This window comes from Adiantum capillus-veneris, chromosome 3 (genome assembly GCF_014529385.1).
Source record: "Adiantum capillus-veneris isolate H3 chromosome 3, ASM1452938v2, whole genome shotgun sequence".
NCBI classification, from domain to species: domain Eukaryota; kingdom Viridiplantae; phylum Streptophyta; class Polypodiopsida; order Polypodiales; family Pteridaceae; genus Adiantum; species Adiantum capillus-veneris.
Window position 1 is genome coordinate 70,432,405 of NC_140933.1, and position 22,484 is coordinate 70,454,888.

General features: G+C 46.8%; 1 protein-coding gene across 2 annotated transcripts in view; it reads right to left on the reverse strand.

Moving 5' to 3' along the window:
* Positions 1-22,484, reverse strand: part of LOC147461069 (uncharacterized) — a 145,628-nt gene that overhangs the window by 95,007 nt on the left and 28,137 nt on the right. For both annotated transcript variants that reach the window (XM_086508698.1, XM_086508697.1), the window contains exons 5-7: positions 10,091-10,144; positions 9,905-10,012; positions 9,621-9,803 (exon numbers count right to left, since the gene is read on the reverse strand). In XM_086508698.1, the coding sequence (XP_086364824.1) occupies positions 9,621-9,803; positions 9,905-10,012; positions 10,091-10,144 (345 nt within the window). The remainder of the gene's footprint in view (positions 1-9,620; positions 9,804-9,904; positions 10,013-10,090; positions 10,145-22,484) is intronic.

The following is a 22,484-nucleotide window of genomic DNA, read 5'->3' on the forward strand; positions in this document are numbered from 1 at the left end:
CAACAATACTTCTCTATCTGCTCTGTCAATGGCACAAATCTGTAGGGGGTCATTGAGAGTAATGCTTTACAAAACCTCCTATTGTACTCCAACAAGCTCTTACAAGTGGCTAAAGTAAGCTGGTGCCAATATGTCATGACGTCGGCTTCAAATTCATTTGACAGCCAAGTAGATGCAAACATTTGCTTGAAGTAGACCCAAGTGGCGGGTGCCTGTCCTTGCATTAACAATGTCCTCCACCATGTAAGCGCATTGTCTTTCAAGAAAGTGGCAGCTTTCCTGACCTTAGAGGCCTTTGTAAAATTCCCTCCTGTGCATAAGCCTGTATCAAACTGCCGGAGGAAGGTAAGAGCCTTTGCCTTATCCTCAAAGCCGCTGAAAGTGCTAAACTTTACAGCTGCACCACCTTCTTCGTAAGCTTTCGGCTTTTCCAATGCTCCCAAATTGTCATAAGGAATTGTCTTCAATATGGGCACTGTGGTAGGAATCATCTGTGCATCTTGGCCATTGACATTTCGCATCATAGGTGTCATATCTAGCTGCTCTCCATGAAACCCAGCCATGCCAAAATGACCCTGTGGCACCCCAAACTGGCCCTGGTTGCTCTGAAATCCTTGCTGCATGCCGATGCTACCATACATGGGGTTTGGCATCATGCCTTGCATACCTCCAAACACTGTTCCTGGCATGTACGGCTGGCTTCCAGGCGCATAACCAGCCATACTCTGGAACATAGATCCACCCCCGAAATAACTAGGATGTATCGTGGGTGGTGGAAAAACTGGATGCATTGCATGGTAACCAGTTCCCTGTCCATTCAAGACAGCATGCGGGCTCTGAAAGGCGGCGGGCTGAGTTGGCATAGCCTGTGGAATAGGCGTCCCAACCACCTGTTCAAGGACGGGAGGAACCTGTTTTGGAGCCCCTGACTCCGCAACATGCGAGTGCTCCCTATCCTGCTGGGACGCATGAAGTACTTGGGCTTGAGCCTCAACAAGCTTCGTTCGCAATGTACGTTGCCTATTTTGTTGTGGCACTGGTGGCGCTTGCAAGAACTCCATAAACCTTGGATTCTGCACCAGTTGCAAAAACACATTCACCGCAGCAACTAACTGAGTCCTGAACGCATCATCCTCAGGTTGCCCAGTCATAAAGCCCTATATTGGAGGAACATTCACATCAACAGGAGGTATAGACAGACGTGGCCGTGAACTCTCGCCAATCTCGAATACTATAGGAATTTCCTGTCTATCCTTCGAAGAGGAGCCCTCTTCCATAATGCCCTTCCCTTTGTCGGCCATAGTGTAATCCCACGTTCTTGTACTCTGTGTCTTTACCCAACACAACCGAGGCTCACTTCTTGAGGAAAAAGTGATTTAGGTCCCGGCAACAGAACCATGAAACTTGCCTGTGGGACAGTAGGCTTTGGCTTTCACCCGAAATTCTTTACTTTACTTTAGACACACACACAGAGAACTTTGCAAAGGTAACCTGCGATGGGAATTAACGCTTAAAACACATACGGCTCGGAGGCTAGAAGGCTCCGAGCAGATGCCCACAACCCCTTTCGGTATTTCTTTATACTTTTAAGAGGGTAAATTATAGGGAATTCTTTACCTGTATCCAACTAGATACCACCTGTTGTGGCAAAATTTCAGTAGCATAACAACCCCAAAACTTGCCCCAAACCAATTCCCCTGTTGGAACTCACTTCCACTAACATAAACCCTCTGTTTTCTGCCAAAAAACAGTAAATTCTGCACGCTGTATTTGCTGGTTTTTGCCTTGTTTTCAGCCTTGAACAATCCCTGAACTATCCTTGAACCAATTCCCCTGTTGGAACTCACTTCCACTAACATAAACCCTCTGTTTTCTGCCAAAAAACAGTAAATTCTGCACGCTGTATTTACTGGTTTTTGCCCTGTTTTCAGCCTTGTCCTCTAGCAGTAGGGCGTTCCCAATGGTTCCAGCATCCGTATTAGTCCAATTTCAGCACACAACCAGCACTGAAAACGCACCTGTACGGTGAAGTTATCACCCTCACCGGTGCTTGCTTTTGGAGCAGCAGTTAGCTACTCCCATTCCTGCTCAGAGAGGCTCTTGCCTAAGCAAAAGTGCATATGCCCACACAACTATACATGAGTCAAATGAAGAGCCCTCTTGTGGGGCATCACATTACTGCACGTAGGGGAGAAATGAAATGAAATGATATATTAACGTCTTCAAAAGGCCAAAATGACCTATGAGACCATCAGATACAAAGTGGTACATCTAATACAATGTCTAAAGTACAAGTACAAAACGTACTGAAAGTAAAAATAAAAATGAAAACTGTGAAATGTGAAATGTGAAAATGTAGAATAGGCCCTCAATGACAATCTGGGTGTCGTGCTAGAATGCCTCTGATCCTCTACCGGAGTCTTCGTCGATGTAGTGTGCTCCTATGTCTCGGTCGTGGTCGTCTCCATCTCCCGAGCTCAATCGCCTTGTCAATGAGGGTGCCTCTGGTATGAATGCGGGTACAACCCTGTGTTGGTGGTTGGTCTCTTGGCTCCCTCGATCCAAAGAAATCTGTGATCCATCTCTACGACTGTCGTACTCCATGTCTCCCCAACAGACTGTCTCTATGTCGGTGTAGCTCAAGTAGATATAAGCCAAGGCATCTCTGGTCCTGATATCTCATGACTCTATCTAGGGGTCCAAAACCCTCCCTGAATAAGCAATGGAAGCGCCCTCGTATCTCATAATACACAGTGCAGTGGCATATGTAGTGTAGCTCTGTCTCTGGCTCTCTAACGCATAGTTGACATATCCTAGACTCTGGTGGTATCCCTCTGAATCTACCCGTCTCAATCTCCAGCTGGTGTGAGGATGTGCGAATCTGACCAATAGCACATCGCAGACCATGAGATAAATGAGTGTCCATGTAGTTCGGACGAGTCACAAACCCATCCCCTGAAAGTTGGAGAAGGTGCTCTTTGTAGAAATCCATCTTCGTGCCCAACTCCTGTATTGGCTCTACCCATGTCCTCCTGGTGTCCAACTGTATAAGATCCTGACGAACGAGTCTAGTGATCTCCGTCCGTGTGACTGGCAGGGAGGGTGCGTCCAGGGAATACTGAAAGGGAGGCAATCTATCCATGCTGAAACCATGTCTCTGAAACCATGAGGTCATCTGTGCATACCAACATGATGCATCTCCCATTGACATGACTTCTTGTGTAAGGTGTAAGGTAAGGTGTAAGGACATGACTTCTTGCACTACACTGTACATGAAAGGGAAAGCTTGCAATCAATAGCTCTTAACCTGTGACCATCTTGCAAATGAAGCCTTCCCAGCTAGAAATCGAGCGCCCTCTTCTTCTGCATGAGGAAACTGCACCAGAAAGTGCCACTTGGCACATTTACAAGCAATTTCCCGCTTTGGGCTTGTCGCTTAAAAAATCTCCCGCGACTAGTTGCCCAGTTGACTTTGCAACAGAGTTCTAAAATGTTCCCTTTGTCATTCCGGAGGTAATGATGCGAACAGATTTTATGGTCCAAAATAGCAGTTTCCTAAATTTTAGGAGGTGCTTTCATTAGACTCCGACTGGTCATCTAACCATCTATCCCCACTGGGACCACATCCAAAAATGCAATGTGGCCCAACTGTCGGGTACTTTCCTTTGGTGACCCCACCTTGACATTGTGCCTTTATTGAGTTCACTTCCTAGTATCCACCAACTTGCTAAGTGCGACGGGGGCACCTACATATTCTTGAATTGAGCCTAGACATCCTCTTACTATATGAGTTCTAGTGCCGGCCAACTTCCCGTCTGTGGGTGAAACTCATAGTTACACGGGACGGAGGGGACGGACCCTAGGGACGGGGGACGCCCATTTCCGGGACGGGGACAAGTGGGGACGGCAAGGGACGGACGGAAAAATGGCTGCCAAGTGGGAACGCAGGCAAAATGTCCCGGGGACGGCAGGGGACGACAAGGGACGGCAGGGAACGGCAGGGGACGGGAGGGGACAGTAGGGGATGGGAGGGGACTTTTTTTAAAATTTGAAAACCTGATCATTTCTAGAGGCTAGTTTCTCTCTAATAGCCATATGTTTGAACTTTGAAGCACCCCAACGGCTATAAAAGCCACCCTTTGGGTCCTCATTTCTCGATGTTTTATTAGCACATTTGCGTCTATATGACTCATGTTCTTTGGTCTATTTAGTGTAAATTTGTGGTCAAAGTGATGCTCTATGTGTGTGGCATGTGTATAGGTCAAAAAATGCCAAAAAAAACTCTAGATTTTTTTTTGCCGTCCCGACCCCCGTCCCCGTTCCCGACCCCGACCCACCGTCCCATGTACCTATGGTGAAACTACCATTTGCAACTTCAAAAAGAGTGTCTCAAAAATTAAACAAAAATCATTGGAAGAAACCAACAACTAAGGTTAGTAGTTGCCACGTCCCCGTGACATGTTACTACACTCACATCTTCAAATATCTGTGAATGACGTGTATCTAGCATAGTGTATAACGTCTACTCATGCTTTTCGAAATGTTCTTGTAGCCACTTAACGCGCCGAGTATGTAGGTTGCATAATTAACTCAATGCTTCACAATGGCTAACCTGTGAGCAGATTATGCTTGGCTTCTTCGGATAAAAGGCTTAATTAATCCACCTTCTATCACTTCTCTCAGCTCCAACGGTTCTGAGTTCCTTGCCCTGCTGCTCGTACTTTGCCTTGTGCTGATTCTTCTGCCTTCCACTTTTGGTTGCTTGCCCCTTGCCCTCTTTCTCCACTTTAGGCTTCCTAATAGCTCGACTCCCTTTTGTGTTGGCTACTCGCCCTTTGCCTCTCCCTCTCACCTTTTAGCTTGCTGGTCGCTCGTCCTCCTTGGCTCTCGGCTCTCGGCTCTTGCCCCTCGCCGGGGGCTGGCCGCTCGCCCTTGTCCTCACCAATTGCCAAGCTTGCCACTCGCCCTTCGCCAAGCTGGACGCTCGCGCTCGCCATTCACCTTTTCCCAAAATCTTTTTCGCCTTTCGCCTTTAGCCATTAGTTTACCGTGACTTAGTTTAAAATATCATTCAACGTGGCATTTGTTCAAACCAAACTAAACGACAAAATAAAATGCTAAGTCTCCACGCCCTCTTCCCAAATTGCTGATCATTCGTAACCAGTTCTCAGCGCAAACTTCCCGAGGCTGTTTGCAAAGATCCGAAGTGAATACACATGTCGTGGGCAGCCAAAGTCTAAAAGTCTACTCACGACAGAGATACAAATGTACTCCTTGTGAGGGTAATATCAGGATTCTCTAAATGTATCTTGGATGTGGAGATTCGGGACCTCAGAATATGTATGCTTTTGTGTGAAATCTACTCCTTCCAGAACAGCTTGCAATCTCTATGACTCAGTTCACTAAAAATTGTGATCACCAAACAAGATGGTTCGCACTTGAAAAAAGGAGCAACACCTCTTGTCTGCGGAGGAATCCTCGGCCTCTTTCTCCGGGAGCAACGGTGAGAACAAGTCTGAATATGAGCCTAGTTCAGAGCAATTGTCTAATGCACAATAATCCGATGAGGATTCGCTCCGATCTCCTACGGTTACGCCCAGAATCTGACGTGCCTCGCCCATCTGGTGCCCTCCCTATCGCGCCATTGCTAATGGTATATCACCTACAAATACCAAACCCTTAATGAAGGATATTTTCTCCCAGCAGCAATTGATACACCTTGGTCTCCACAATCTAGCACAGGCTGATCTAGCTGGCAATATTTCAAATGCTAAATTGTGCCCTCTGTTGATCACTTTCCTGAAGCTCAATGGGTTCACTCTCTCTGGTTAAAGTTTCAAAGGTCCAGGTTGCCTCCGCCGCTCCAAAAACAGTTATACGGTCCACTTCCTCTGCCACCACTACATTTACCCCGCATATTGTCGGTGTTGCAATCGCTTAGACACACATACCCGTTGCCCCAGAAGTGCCCCCTACTCCTAGCTTACCTCCTACTACTGCAGAGGCAACAAATTCAGGGTAAGGCGACCCATATGTCAACTTTTTGGCCACGCCAACAAACTTCTCATGGCTTGCATCATGCAGTGTATGACAGTATGCAAAGGAAAGTTTGAAGTCACATTCAGAGATCGATGGACAAGATGTGTTGATTGCACAAACCTAAGATCGCATGAGAATTCTCAATAGACAAGTGCAAGATCTCAAAAAAGTGGTCAGAACTTTACATATGCAACTTAAAGAGGCAAATGATATTGCAATTGTTCAGGACCTTCCTTCAGTAGTCGTTCAAGTGCGTCCCTCGTGCACCCATGCGCACTCCATAGCACTCTCACAGTCTATTACATCCCCAACTACTGTCCCTCCAAATATTTTTAGTGTTGCTGCAGTAGCAATCCGAGAGTCGGCATCGGTGGATAATTCAGTGGGTTCTCTGGCCACAGAGAAGCCCGCGACTATGAGTCTCCACATTCAGCATCAGCTTCATCTCAATTTGGAGGACCGGTAGCCTCGCTTTCCCACCCACCCTCTCCAATGTATATACCCACAGTTGTGTTCTTGCAGATTCTACGATTTCACCACTCTCCGGGACAGTGAGTGGTCTTGTGGTGGCCAACCTGTAGCTCAGCTACAATGTTGCTTTGCACAGAAAGACAATTACAGTTGGTCGTGGATTCACACTGGGTGGACTTCACGCGTGGCAGGAATGGTGGTCTAGAGGACACCATGGCCAGCTCTTCCCCACCACAATTTGGAGATTATTTGAGTTATCCAATGGCTGCCCTTTTTGTATATATGCTCATATTTGCTTAAGTCTTGTATGTTGTTCTAGATGGTTTTGTGAGTCTTGAGTCCACCGTAATGTGTTCAATCTAGCACCACACATTTGCACTCTCCCTGCCCATTGGAGCCTCGACCCCCCCATTGTACCCATGAGTCCTACGCTTACAGCTGAATCTGCTGCCAGCCAGAGTCTGTACTCGGTTCACATGAGTTAGTCGAGTCCCATGTTGTTCAGAGTCTACTGTTGAGTCATTTGAGTTTGCTCTCTTGTTCCATTGTTTACGGTGTTTTCATTCTGTTGGAGTGCGGTTTCACGCTCATTGCACTGAGGGGGACCCACAGTGGAGAGCACAGACACACTATTTTTGCTACACCCAAGAGTAGGAGTCGTCAGGAACGACTCTCCTAGGTCATGAAAAGTGCCCAAGTGTAGGAGCTTGACTATCAGTGTGCCCAGGTGTAGGAGTTGTCGGGGACAACTGTCGCAAATGCTTCATCCATGTTTGCTACTGGCAAGGTTGCACTAACCTTGCCACGAGGAGAATCTCTTTATTGAGTGGAACACAATGGCACCTTACGGTCAGGAGTTAGGCCCAGAAGTAGAGCAGCCCTTTGAGCCCTAGTCAAGACACAAAGAGTATCTGTTGGGACGGATTGCTACTTGGGTGAGACTACATGGGCAGAGGGCGAAGGTTGAGGTGGCGTCGTTGTTATTGAAATCATGTTGATAGGAAAAGTGAACTCTGTGCTACCAAGAGGATGCCAGAGGTGGAAGCTCTCATGTTTGGGCAATCTCTTGTATAGTGATCTATAGACTCTAGACAGTGCTGAGATGGAGGTGTGCCATCGGGCAGAGGGCCTCGCCCTTGGCAATGACCGTACCAACCACACCTATAACAAAGCACAGGCTGATTAGATGGATGGTTAGGAAGACAAGAAGGGCAAGAATCTTGTGGAGATAAAGCAGAGGTGGGAATAGGGATAGGTGGAGGGCTTACTGAAGGGCTGGGGGACATGTAATAGCTCATAGTGTTCACAGGTGGAGGAGTAGCCAGTAACAGGGGCAGATGGCCTATGGCACCGTAGGGTGTGACCATGTGAGTCGTAGGATGGACCGGCTGGACTAGCTGCTGTTGAGGTTGCCTCAGCCCCTTGAGGTAGTAACAATCCTTGTCGGCACGGCCACTCTTTCACAGAAACGACAATATGCCCTTTGCGAGCAATCTTGGGGAGGATGCCCTGTAGAGTGACATAAATTACACCATAATTGAGTACAAACCTCTTGCAGAGATTGTGAGCTCCTCTAATTCTTTTTGAAGTCAAGAGATAGCTTCGTCTTAAAGGGTCCTCCTAGTGGTGGCACTAGAGTTTCCTGGCCTGAAATCTTTGCAAAAGGCGGTCTTAAGAGTATCCCATGTGGTGAAATGATTCTCAGCCAATTGACGGTCCCATTTATCGGCTTAGTGTCCATAAGTGGAAGGAAACAGAACTAGGTAAGCATCGTGATGGTTGAGACCTCGTCCTCTGCACAAGGATGTAAACCATCGTACATGGCCGTCTACATCTTCAATGGAGAGGCCTCGAAAAGTCGGAAGTTTACTGTTGACTTTGGCGAGAACGGCGTTCAGGTCATTCTCCATGGCTGCTCATGGTGAAGGTGGGGGTGGTGGGTGGTGAGGGTGGAGACGGAGAGCGAGGGGGTGAGATAATGCAGAGGAGTTGGAGGAGTAGGGTTTGGTTCCTTAGGTGACAGGGGTGGTTAACGGTGATCTGTGGAGGGGGAGGGTACCCTAGGGTACATGAGCTTGAAGCAAACTCCTGACTTAGAGGACTTCTCAGAGGCCCCACCGGTCGTGCCAAAAATGAGAGTGCCTGTAGCACAAAAACGAGTACCTCTCTGCAATATGCTGAAGCCTCACTCACTCACAAGGGTGCACTGGAAGACAGGTACAAGGCACACAACACGATAGACAACTGATGAAAACAGTGAACTTGAGATAAGAACATTGGAAACTGGAAGAACGCACACTCTGGACTTGCATTGCCCAAAAGATGACTACAAGACCAAGACCAATTCTCACCACTGGCCGGTAGCACACCCAGCTCCAGATCACGACTGAGACACAGGTACAATGGCTAAGTGCAGTGAGTGCCAACTCTCGACTTATTAGTACCTAGGGTGAGTGTTCACCTCAGACGAGGGGTACCCCAAGGGTGAGTGTTCCCCTTAGACAGAGGCAACCCAACTCAGTGACTCCGTGACTAAGTGAGTACGTACTTATAGTGGTGATACTCCCAGATCTCAAGATATATCCCTCCAAATGCCTAGACTTGTGGCTTGCTCCATCTCCATCCGCTACCAAAGGTTGGTGATAAGGTAGGCTGGCCCACAAAGCTGATGTCCCCAGGGTCCACACGTTTACCGGAACTTACCACTCACTCTTGGTCCACACTGCTATAGGTTTCCTTTTCCCCTTGGGTCCACTTATGTACGGCTGGCTGGAGCACCTTTCTAGGCAGGTCAAACCCCACCCTGGAATCACTCTCCAGTCAATTTGCTTCTACTTTCCCAAGGTAAACCTGAACCTTCCACCTGTAGAAACATGAACCCTGTAGCCCGCTACAATCTACTCTGGCAATGTCATGGGGTACTAAGTTGAATGGCTGGAGATAACAATTGCTTGAAGTTGGTTTATTAGAAAAAATCAGCATAGAAGACTTATTGAAAGTAGTGGTTTCATGCAATGAACCCAGGTTAATCTTTGCTCCTATGATATAGCATTTCCATAGCTTGGCAGCTCTTAAAGTTTCACCCTATGAATGTAATAAGAGTTGAAAACCTGAGCGGCATCATGATCACCAAATAAGACAAAGATATGTCCAGCAAGCAAAGCACGATTTTCCACTTGTTCTATGTGCTGCAAATAAGGTAGCATCTTGACATTTTTTGACTGTTGGCATGATTTTATAGCAATCTCCACTTCTAAATGCTCCAAAGCTTTTTGTGTAAACTTATCCCAGATCTGTAGCAAAGAAAAGAGCAAGTATTAGAAAGACTCTACATAATAAAGGCCCATCAAAGAACTCTGATAGATCCACCCAACCTGGAGAAACCCTAGCATACCTCTGTCGATTTCAATAAAAGGGCATCATTCCAAGCTTCTTTAAAATTGAGGATTGTCAAACTCTCTTTGAATCTCTCTATGAGCTGTTCAGTTCCTTGGGCACCTTTCTAAGGATCAAGAGTTCAATCATTTCAGAGTAAGAATTATTCATGCTCTAGCAAATGAGAAAAAGGTATTGGTATCACATGTTTCCATTGATGCGTTGGAAGGATCAGATTCTTTGTTTCACCATTTTCCACCTGTGCAATTCAAGCCAATATTGTAAAAAAACTTTCTTTAGCTAAAGGTTCCTCTACATATGGATAAACGTCCCAGTGTAGTAATGGATATACGTTTTCCAGACGAGATGTCTTAGTAAATGCAAACATACGCTAAAAGTGCATTGGAAAGTCTACTTCCATATGTTTTCTTGTTATGTTTTGGGATCATGCTAGTTGCAGACACACCGGGGTGGTGAGTGGACTTGTGGCGGGCAACCTGTAGCCTACCTACAGCGCTTAGTCCACTCAAATGGTCACCAGCTTGGACGATATATGCGGTTCACTTTAGCCTCTAGTTTCTGTTGATTGTAGGCAGCTTCAGTGATACAGCAGTAGCTGTGGTGACAAGGGTAAAGGTTGGAGAGTGATTCCGGAGGAAGGCATGATGAGCCAATTGGAAAGGCGCTCAAGCTAGAATCCATTCAACAGACGCAAGCCATAGATGGGCAAGGGTCCGAAGGTGCTGCTGTGTGGATGTGTGGACCAAGTGTACCAAAGTAGCCATGTGGACCACAATGCTCTCATACCTCTCATCACGCCACCCAACATATCTATCATTGCCGCATCTAGGCCTTTACTGAGAGGCACAGAGCAGATCCTACAAGGTTCTTTACAAAGGAGGAACATGATGCAGCTGCCCATGAAAGAGCTCATGTGATGGTACTTACAGGGGCAGCCCACTGAGGAGATCGGTCTTTGGTAAAAGCCGCTAGCTCAGTCTACTCACTCCATTATTTGTTCACACATTAGAGTGTGTTACGTTAGTCTTTTGAATTTTCTATTCTGGACATATGGATTGTATGACAATGATGTAAATTTCGGGTCTCATAAGAGTTCTTTTAGGCCTTTTGTACACAAATGAAAATTACATTTATTAACTAGTATAAGGATCTTTTTCTCGGGGGGGGGAAAAAAAAAAACACTTAGACAGCCTTTTTCCCCCATGGCACGAGGATAGCACATTACCGAACTTGTTTTCTTCAGCTCTACATAGATGGCTTCATCATCTGGCCAAGCTAAATGGATAGCCAGAAATCACATGGATTACGTACAGTTGTCGGTCAGATTCGAGACACATGGATACCCTTGTTGCTTTATGAGGTACATATTGTTCTCATTGCTGAATCTCCAAAGTGGCTTCAGTGCCAGTTGGATGCATTACAGAGCTATGCACAGATAGACACTTGTCTGTGAAACTTGGCAAGACCAAGGTTATGATATTTAACACCACAGCACAATGTGTGAGGGCATCAACATGGATGTTTACTTATGGTCAGGAATCGGTGAAATATGTAGTCCTACACATCTAGGAGTCGTTCTTACACTACCCTTTTTCTCTATAAGAAAGGCAGCATCTTCGAGATTGGTATGAGGATATGCAGTCATTGCATGGTTGGCAAGAATGTGCTCACTGGTACAGTTTCAGGAGCCCCGCACTACACTATGGTTGTTTGATAGTGTATGGGGTACAGAGTTGGGGACCGACTCTAGACCATCGTAGTCAGTCTGGTCAAATGTATGACGGATGGAGAGACCACTAGTCACTATGATCTCTAGGTTGATATGATGTAAGGCCGTAGTGCCACAAGAGGTTGTCAGAGCGCAATTAGCAGCTACACCAATTGTGATTGAGGCACTTACTAGATCGGTATCTTAAATACATGGCTTGTGGGAGATTCCTGGTCATTGCTATGCCAGATTGACCCTCAAGTCGTCTTGACCGCTAGCTGTGAGCGGAGACTCTAGATGTTGGTATGCATAGATGCCAACTTAATTTCAGTTGCACCCTTTCAGTACTCCTTAGATGCACCATCACTCACATTTACACATTTAGAAATGCGCAGGATCAGCAGACAAGATCTTATGCAGATTGATACAAAGAGACATGGATGACGACTCCTTGACGGTTCAGGGAGAAGATGGCCTTTTACCAAAAAAAACATTTTCTACACATTACTGAGGATGGATTTACTTTACAGCTGGGATACACGGCTTCGCACCTCTCTCATGGGCTTTGATGTGTCCTAAGACAGCTTTGAACCTCCTCCCATTAGCTACAGATACAGACAGGTAAATACAATTAGCGCAATGGATATGCCAGCTATGCAACTTAGAGCCAGAGAGAACTAAGCATTACATATGTTTGTGCCCATTATAGTATGGGATACGGGGATGATATCGTTGTCTCTTCAGGAAGGGATTCGTGTCTCTAACTAGAGATGCTGGGCTATTCTTGCTAGAGCTACACAAGCATGCTTTATTAAAAAGTTCTACATGCCCTAGCAGAGGACCCATCCAGAGGCAGCAGAGACCAGACTGACGACATATGCACCTTCGGGGAGCATGGAGAGGATATGTTCACAAATTCAATTTCAGGAACCTTGAGCCAAGCTCTGGCTATTTGACACATTGGTTACTTCAGCTATGCTTTATGAGGTGCAGATATGGGGACCATCAGTAGACCATCATAGTCGAGCAAGCAAGACTGATAAATGGAGGAGAGGCCTCTGGTCAGTATGATTTCCCCCAAAGATTAGGGCCAAGGCCTCTGTACCGCACGAGATTTTTCGTGCAGAGCTTACTACTCCCCCACTGGTCATAGAGGCACTTACCATATCCGTCTCTTTTATACACAGTATCTAGGATCTCCCCAAAGATAGATATGCTCACCTAGCTTTGGAGTCTTCTCGACAGCTTGCCTCACAGGGAGACACATCTTGTTGGTATGCACAAATGACACCATGGTTTCAGCTACATGAATTTTGTATAGAAAAACTACTCCCTTTCCGGTACTCGTTGGATGCACCCTCCTTGTCCCTCACACGGACTGAGATTACCCACCTCATCAGACACGATTTGATTCAGCTAGACACCAGGAGGACATGGACAGAGCCAACACGGGAGCTCGGCACGAAGATGGCTTTCTACAAAGAGCATTTTCTCCAGCTCACGGAGGATGGATATGTGATCGGACCTCCCTATATGGACACTCATTTATCCCATGGGATACAATGTGCTATTGGTCACATGCACACACCATCGCATCAGCTAGAGATTGAGATTGGTAGATTCAGGAGAGTACCAGCAGAGGCCAAGATTTTCCAGATGTGCCATATAGAACCAGAGACAGAGTTACATCGCATATGTCATTTTTTGGTATACTATGAGATACAAGGCCGCTTTCACTATCTAATCAGAGAGGGATTTGGACCACTGGCTAGAGTCATGAGATATCAAGCTCAGAGATGCCTTGGGTTGTTTTTGCTAGAGCCCCGCAGACATAGGGAGAGTCCCTTGAGGAGATTAGACAATGGGAGACATTCACACAGGGAGATCACTAACATCTTTAGAGCAGAGACTCGGCAATCACATGAGCAAGCTTCACATCAAACTTCAGAGTCCACCTATACGAGAGCTATATTGATTGACAGAGCCAATGAGCTTGGGAGAGCCAGACACCCACGTCTACGAGGGCCACCACGACATCGACGGAGGCTCCATCAAAGGATCAAGACTATTCTAGCACGACATGGGAGACGTCCAGTACCACTTATTACAGAGGCGGACATTGACGATGCTCTTTAGTGACCGGTGAAGTACATTTTCCACCAGCGCTGGATGCCGGGCATCCTCTGACATCGATGTTATACATCATTTTATTTTGTACCCACACATTGTATTAGATCCACCAAGATTGTATCACTTCGGTCTCATAGGTCATTTTGGCCTTTTGAAGACGTTTAATATAACAGTTCATTTTATTTTCATCTTGAATGGCCTACAGAGATTTCCCGCTGTGGGGGGTTTTACATGCTTTCCACACAGACATGGAGCCAACATGTTGGTGTGGCAGTGGATTATGCTCTTGTGTCGTTGACCATCTCTTTTCAGTTTAGTGTAGCACACAAGCTACGGACAACAGCCCCTACTTGCTACACCTTCACACGGGAGACGGACTCTGTACACATAGATGGAATCTACAGACGCATGTCCACAGAGGAGCCAAGGCGACCTCTGGAGGAGCTTACTACTATATTGACACAAACCCTACATGATGCAGCAGCAGAGGCATACCCACATACCCAGCCTGAGCAGAGACGCCACTCGGGGAGCATGCCCCAGAACAATTGGTATGATGAGGAATGCCGGGACACTAGAGCTAGACTTCAAAGGGAGGTGCTTTTGGGGGACATCACTCACAGACAGTCACAAATTGACTTCCGACGCCTAGTGCGGCGGAAGAAGAGGGCATTTTTGGCTCGCCTAGAGCAGGATCTATACCAGCTATTCTTGAGTCAGGACTCACGTGAGGCATGGCGGCTCTTTCAGGAGCACTCCCCCCCCGCCATCATTTCTACAAAGGACTGGGGCCAGTACGCATCATCTCTATACACAATCCCTGAGCAGCCCCCCCTTCCCAACCCCCCCAATCCATGCCCACACACATGTGCTTTTTTCACCGCTGAGATGGTGAGGAAGGCCAGTGGCAGGATGAGGACTGGGAGAGGGAGAGCATACGATTATGATGGCTTAGTGGCTAAGCATTTCATGCATGCCAGAGATCTACTAGCAGAGCTTCTAGCAATTATGTTTAACCGTGCCATGTGTGAGGGCTTGCCTGATACTTGGAGCCTATCTACTATTGCACCTATCTTCAAGTCGGGAGACCCTATGGAGCCTGGGAATTATCGCACTATCATGATTGGACACACATTGGCACAGTTGTACGCATCTATTCTTGAGCAGCAGCTGAGTAGATGGGCAGAGAGGGAGGGGATACGTGCAGCTGGGCAGGCAGGGTTCAAGAGGGGTTTTTCTACTCTTGACCATATCTTGACACTCAGAGCCATCATTGAGGAGGGCAGATCGCGTGGGAGACGGATCTATTGTAGCTTTGTGGATTTCAGCAAAGCATTTGACACAGTGCCCAGAGCTAGATTGATGCGCAGATTACAGCAAATGGGAGTACCCACAGAGCTCATTTGGGGGGTCATGGCATTATACAGGTCACTAGTGGGGCATGTACGCACCTCAGAGGGTCTATCCACACTGATTCACTTCACTATTGAGGTGAAGCAGGGCTGCCCTCTCTCTCCTACTCTATTTGGTATGTATGTGGATGAGGTTTCTGACTACATTGAGAGAGATGGTGATAGAGGTGCACAGCTGGCAGGGACATGGATTCCACTATTGTTATGTGCTGATGATATTGTGTTGATCTCCGACTCTCCGGAGGGAATGCAACGTCACTTGGATGCTTTGCATAGGTTTGCTCAGGAAACTCGTTTGTCCATCAACCTTGGTAAAACCAAGGTCATGGTATTTAATACCACCCCAGAGTGGATCAGGAGGTCAGCGCCAGCATTCACATACGGCCTGGAGAGAGTGGAGTATACAGATGCTTACACTTACCTTGGAGTGGTTTTAATTGGGCCAGCATTTTCATTGAGGAGGGCAGCGGGGACTAGATTGACCAGAGCCCATGCAGCATTCGGTAGATTGGAAAGGATGTGTTCACGGGTTCAGTTTCAGGAGCCTCGGACGAAGCTCTGGCTCTTTGACACTTTGGTGGCTTCTGCATCGCTTTATGGAGTTAAGATTTGGGGACCTTCATTGGATCATCACGGGAGGACAGGCCGCAGTGATGGATGGGGGGACATGGAGAAGCCTCTGGTCTCTATGATCTCGTGGCTCATTAGAGCCAAGGCTTCAGTACCACCTGCTATTGTCCGAGCAGAGCTAGCTGCCCCCCCACTAGTGGTTGAGGCGCTCACCAGATCTGTCTCCTTCATACACCGCATGTGGGAACTTCCCACAGACAAATATGCCTGCCTTGTACTTGAGTCCTCTCGACAGTTAGCCATGCAGGGAGATACAGCATGCTGGTATGGGGAGATGACATCATGGTTTTAGGCACATGGGTTCAGCATAGACAGATTGCCTCCCTTCCAGTACTCACTGGATGCACCCTCTCTGACTCTTACACAGTCCGAGATCACCAGGCTCATCCGCCAGGACTTGACTCAGCTAGACACCAGGAGGACATGGATACAGCCAGCATAGGAGCTGGGCACGAAGATGGCTTTCTACAAAGAGCATCTTTTCCAGCTTACGGTGGATGGTTTTGTGACGAGGCCCAAATACATGGACACCCACTTGTCTCATGGGATACGATGTACTATTGGCCAGATACGCACATCTTCACACCAGCTGCGGATCGAGACTAGGAGATACATCGGAGTACCAGCAGAGGCTAGGACATGCCCCCTATGTGACATCGAGCCTGAGACAGAGTTGCACTACACATGCCACTGCCCCATCTACTACGAGATACGAGGCTGCTTCCATTGCTTGTTTAGAGAGGGCTTTGGACCATTCTCCAGAGTCATGCGGTACGAGGATCAGAGATGCTTGGGTTTGTTTTTGCTCGAGCTACGCAGACACAGAGAGAGCTTGATGAGAGGAGAGGCTAGCCAGTCTCAGAGACAAATCACAGACTTCTTTAGAGCTGCCATTGGACACCGGAGGAGTTACTACCACAGCAGAGCTCGTCGCCTCACAACCAGAGGCACACTGATCAACCGAGTGACTGAGCTGGGGAGATCCAGACGCCCACGATTGCGGAGGACTACACAGCATCGACGGAGGCTGCATCAAAGGATTCGGATCACTTTGGGCCGACATGCACAACGCCCGATCAGACTACTGACCATGGAGGAGATTGATGAGATCCGCCAGCGACCGATGTTGGATCTCTTGTGATCTAGCTATCCCAGCTAGTTGCTTAGTTCACACCTAGCAGTTTAGGATTCCATAGTATTTTATATTGTCATTCTGTCATTTTGTCATCTTGTTACTCTGACTTTGTATCAGATCCACATTGTAACTTTCTTGTCTCATAGGTCACTTTGGCCTTTTGAAGACGTTAATATAACATTTCAATTCATCTCTCTCTCTTACAGAGGAGGGAAAGTAGTGGTTTTGGAAAAACACAAAGCATGACGGTGCGAGACATAAGGGACCACACTCCGGATGGCGGCATGGAATTGTAATGGATCATATAGGCTGGATGTGGGTGCCTTTGAAGATAGCTTCAGAGATAGAGACATTGTCTTTTACTCGGAGACACATCAAAAATCTGGACAGTTGATGCCAAGTGTGACTGGCTATTTATGGGAGACAGCTTGTCGGCCAGACGCTAGATCCCAGCATGGAAGTCGAGGTTCAGGAGGGGTAGCAGTCTTATTCAAGGAAGAGTTGCAGCCGCTATTACAGATTGTCCGGAGAGATGACCAGGCGAGATACATGTGGGTGAGACTGAGAGCTGAGACAAGCAGATTCTTATACATTGCTATATCTTACTTTCCCCCTAGCACATCAGTCTAAACCTCACCTAGAGGGCAATCCCCTTTCTCTATACTTGATGATGACATATGGGAGTTCTCTAGAGATGGAGATATCATTCTCTTGGGAGACTTTAATGCTAGGACGGCCAACTCCCAAACGGTATTTTATGATACCTCGGAGGAGATGCTTAGAGAGATGGATATATCGGAGATGGGACTTGACAGACACTCACAGGATAAAGAGCACACAGAGTATGGGAGATATCTCATGGAGATGACAACTACGCATGGTCTGGCCATACTTAATGGTCTAGAGATTTTTCCTTCGTCTGGGGGATTCACATGCTTTCCACACAGACATGGGGCCAGTACAGTGGACTATGTCATGACTTCACCGAGCTTCATCTCTCATATTCAAGATCTCAGTGTGGGCCCTAGGCCTGTTGGAGTAGCAGTGGACCATGCTCTCTGTCACAAGGCAGGCACCACGTGCCAATAGAAAAAAACAGACTGAACAGACTTTTAGCACTTCAATAACAACTATTCAATAACAACTCAACTGAGAGAGAGAGAGAGAGAGAGAGACGACACGCGACACGGAGTGGCGAAATTCCACCCCAGAGAGTATTGGCCCCAAACCTTGGCGCCCCTTTCGGTATTTCTTTATATTACTGCTGATTCGCAAAGTACAACAGCCGGGGAGCACCTCCTCTGCAATCTGCGCGCTGAAGAGTGCTAGAGAGGGCCCCCAAGGCTCATATTTAAAGGCCCAAAGCCTAAAAGCATCAAATATGAAAAGCTGACCCCAAAAATTCACTTTCCTAAAATTTCGGGATTTCCCTAAAAATCCGCCGCGAATTCCGGGACGTCCGTACAGGTGCCACATCATCATATTTTGATGTGCAAAGTCTTTTGAGTGTGTTCTGCTTTATTTTTAATGCCTTTATGCCACTTGGGACCCCATCGGACGAGATCCCCATAAGTTGGTAGGACTTCTTTTTCTGTTGCTTGTTCTTCTTAGGGTTTCTAGAATTAGGGTTTGCAGGTTTTAGGGTTAGGGTTTCAACAGTTAGGGTTTCTGGCAGAAATTAGGGTTAGGGTTTCTGCTCTCATTTGTAAGTTGGCTCCATTCTTTAGGCTTTGACACGTCAACAGTTTGTTACATCTCCCCTTCTTGAAAGAGTAATCGTCCGCGATTACACCATATCTGCAAAACAACTCAAGTTAGCTCAAAAAATTTCCGAGGGTCATTCCGAGGGTCATTCCGAGGGACATTCCGAGGGACAATCAATTTTCTCTTTTAATAAGGAGTTAGATTCTCCTTTCTGCTCTTTTGATCAAGGAGTTAGTTGCTCCTATCGCCTGTTTTGATCAAGGAGTTAGCTTCTCCTTTCGTCCAGATCGGAACTCTTGATATTCCGGCGTAGTAAAATTAGCCATCACACCCAGACCGTACTGATCTTCCTCGGGTGTCTTGATGCACTAAAATTACATACCCAGGCAATCTCATCCAATTAGGAATATTCAGTGGTTGGCACATCACAATGCAACACAAATGCTCACATATGCATGTTACAAGACATAGAAACATAAAGCCGCCGATGAACACGCCCCCCGCAAATAACCATCCAGGTCTGGGCCATGAGCTGTTCAACGACTCCCTCATCACTCCTCCCGCAAATAACCTAAAAAGGTCCGGGCCATGAGATATAGAGGCCTTCTACAACCAAACGCCCCCCAGACCGCAGCCTGCGTCGTTTGGAGGTGCTGAGAGTAACCACTGCTAAGACTTCTTAATACTCCTCCCGCATAACCATCCAGGTCCGGGCAATGAGTAACAACAATACTCCCCCAGTAAATAACCACAAGGGTCCGGGCCATGAGTAACAACAACACTTTTCAATCATTCAATACTCCCCCCACAAATAACCACAAGGGTCCGGGCCATGAGTATGAACAAGCATTCTCAAACATAATTTATCACTACTCCACTCGGGAGTAAAATCACCAATCATTGAAACCAGTATTAAAACCAGAGTCAAACAATTCAAATCGGCACCAAGACAGGTTCAAAACAAATACCATCCATTTCAAACAAATTTCAAACAGGATCACCAAACAAGTTCTCAAACAGATTTCAAACTTAAAAACTCAATCTCGACATCAGTCGAGCTCGAAAAGTCGACGGACTTTCCATCCTGGAACCTGCACTAAAAATTAGGGTTAGGTTCATTCCGTAAGGCCGTAGCCGAGCACAGCATGGTCCATCAGCTCTTGGACAGACTGTGTTTCTTTGGCGGCGATGGTAGTCCCAAGATAGCAATCGCACCGAATCTCCAAGGTCATCTGCTTGTGAAGAGACATCTATTGAGAGATGTCGAGAAATTTCAAGTTATGATCTGCTAGGGTTTCCATAGCAAGCATTTCAAGATACCCCACTCTGCCAGAAGTTGCACTCCGAAGGCAGATGGCAGAAACCATATAACTTCGGGCAAAAATTTTCTTGAAAGCTTGCCAAGTACTTGGAGTATGCTGCTTGGTAGCTATAGACATCAACATCTGCATGGCACTGCTTCTGAGAAAAACAGTGACTTGAAACAAATCTGGATCCTTCTCTTGCATGGCTTATGCAAGAGAAATTTCAAGTTATGATCTGCTAGGGTTTCCATAGCAAGCATTTCAGGATACCCCACTCTGCCAGAAGTTGCACTCCGAAGGCAGATGGCAGAAACCATATAACTTCGGGCAAAAATTTTCTTGAAAGCTTGCCAAGTACTTGGAGTATGCTGCTTGGTAGCTATAGACATCAACATCTGCATGGCACTGCTTCTGAGAAAAACAGTGACTTGAAACAAATCTGGATCCTTCTCTTGCATGGCTTATGCAAGAGAAATTTCAAGTTATGATCTGCTAGGGTTTCCATAGCAAGCATTTCAGGATACCCCACTCTGCCAGAAGTTGCACTCCGAAGGCAGATGGCAGAAACCATATAACTTCGGGCAAAAATTTTCTTGAAAGCTTGCCAAGTACTCGGAGTATGCTGCTTGGTAGCTATAGACATCAACATCTGCATGGCACTGCTTCTGAGAAAAACAGTGACTTGAAACAAATCTGGATCCTTCTCTTGCATGGCTTATGCAAGAGAAATTTCAAGTTATGATCTGCTAGGGTTTCCATAGCAAGCATTTCAGGATACCCCACTCTGCCAGAAGTTGCACTCCGAAGGCAGATGGCAGAAACCATATAACTTCGGGCAAAAATTTTCTTGAAAGCTTGCCAAGTACTTGGAGTATGCTGCTTGGTAGCTATAGACATCAACATCTGCATGGCACTGCTTCTGAGAAAAACAGTGACTTGAAACAAATCTGGATCCTTCTCTTGCATGGCTTATGCCATGTAAGACATGAGCGGTGAAGACGGGAGCGCGCCCGATGCGCGATGAAGTAAGGGTGGGAGTGGCTGATACCTCAAATATAATTCAATTCCAATAGCTCTGTCTGCTCTTTTGTAGGACCGGTATGCTTTCAGAAAAGCACACGCCTGATGCTCTGATACCACTGTCACAAGGCAGGCACCACGTGCCAATAGAAAAGAACAGACTGAACAGACTTTTAGCACTTCAATAACAACTGTTCAATAACAACTGAACTGAGAGAGAGAGAGAGAGAGAGACGACACGCGACACGGAGTGGCGAAATTCCACCCCAGAGAGTATTGGCCCCAAACCTTGGCACCCCTTTCAGTATTTCTTTATATTACTGCTGATTCGCAAAGTACAACAGCCGAGGAGCACCTCCTCTGCAATCTGCGCGCTGAAGAGTGCCAGAGAGGGCCCCCAAGGCTCATATTTAAAGGCCCAAAGCCTAAAAGCATCAAATATGAAAAGCTGACCCCAAAAATTCACTTTCCTAAAATTTCGGGATTTCCCTAAAAATCCGCAGCGAATTCCGGGACGTCCGTACAGGTGCCACATCATCATATTTTGATGTGCAAAGTCTTTTGAGTGTGTTCTGCTTTATTTTTAATGCCTTTATGCCACTTGGGACCCCATCGAACGGGATCCCCATAAGTTGGTAGGACTTCTTCTTCTGTTGCCTGTTCTTCTTAGGGTTTCTAGAATTAGGGTTTGCAGGTTTTAGGGTTAGGGTTTCAACAGTTAGGGTTTCTGGCAGAAATTAGGGTTAGGGTTTCTGCTCTCATCTGTAAGTTGGCTCCATTCTTTAGGCTTTGACACGTCAACAGTTTGTTACACTCTCCTGACTTCCAGTACAGTGTCTCTCAGACACCACGGAGGATTGCACACACACGGTATACTTTCACACCAGAGACAGATTCAGTTTATGTGGAAGAGATTTACAGACGGATGGGGGCAGCCGAGCCTGTATATACAGTGGAGTCTCGAGATCACCACTTTATTGACGGAGATCTTGCATGGGGCAGCAGCAAAGGCATACCCACACACTCAACCAGATCAGAGAAGACGTTCTGGGAACATGCCTCAGAATAGTTGGTATGATGAGGAGTGCAGAGAGATGAGAGTTCAGATTCAGAGCGAGCTTATACTTGGAGTCATTACATATAGACACTCTCGGATTGCCCTTCGACGTTTAGTGCGACGGAAGAAGCGGGCCTTTTTAGCCCAGATGGAACGTGATTTGTATCAGCTCTTTTTGAGCCGAGATTCAGGTGAAGCCTGGCGTCTCTTCCATGAGCACTCACCTCCTCCAGTGATTACCTCTCCCGAGATTTGGGGTCAATATGCAGCATCATTATATACAGTACCTGGGCAACCACCATTACCAGACCCTCTAGAGCCATGTCCAACCACTAGTACCTTCTTTACCACTAAGATGGTGAAGAACGCCATTGGCAAGATGAGGACTAGGAGAGCATATGATCATGATGGTTTGGTGGCAGAGCACTTGATACATGCTAGAGATTTACTGTCAGAGGTTCTTGCGCGGTTGTTTAAC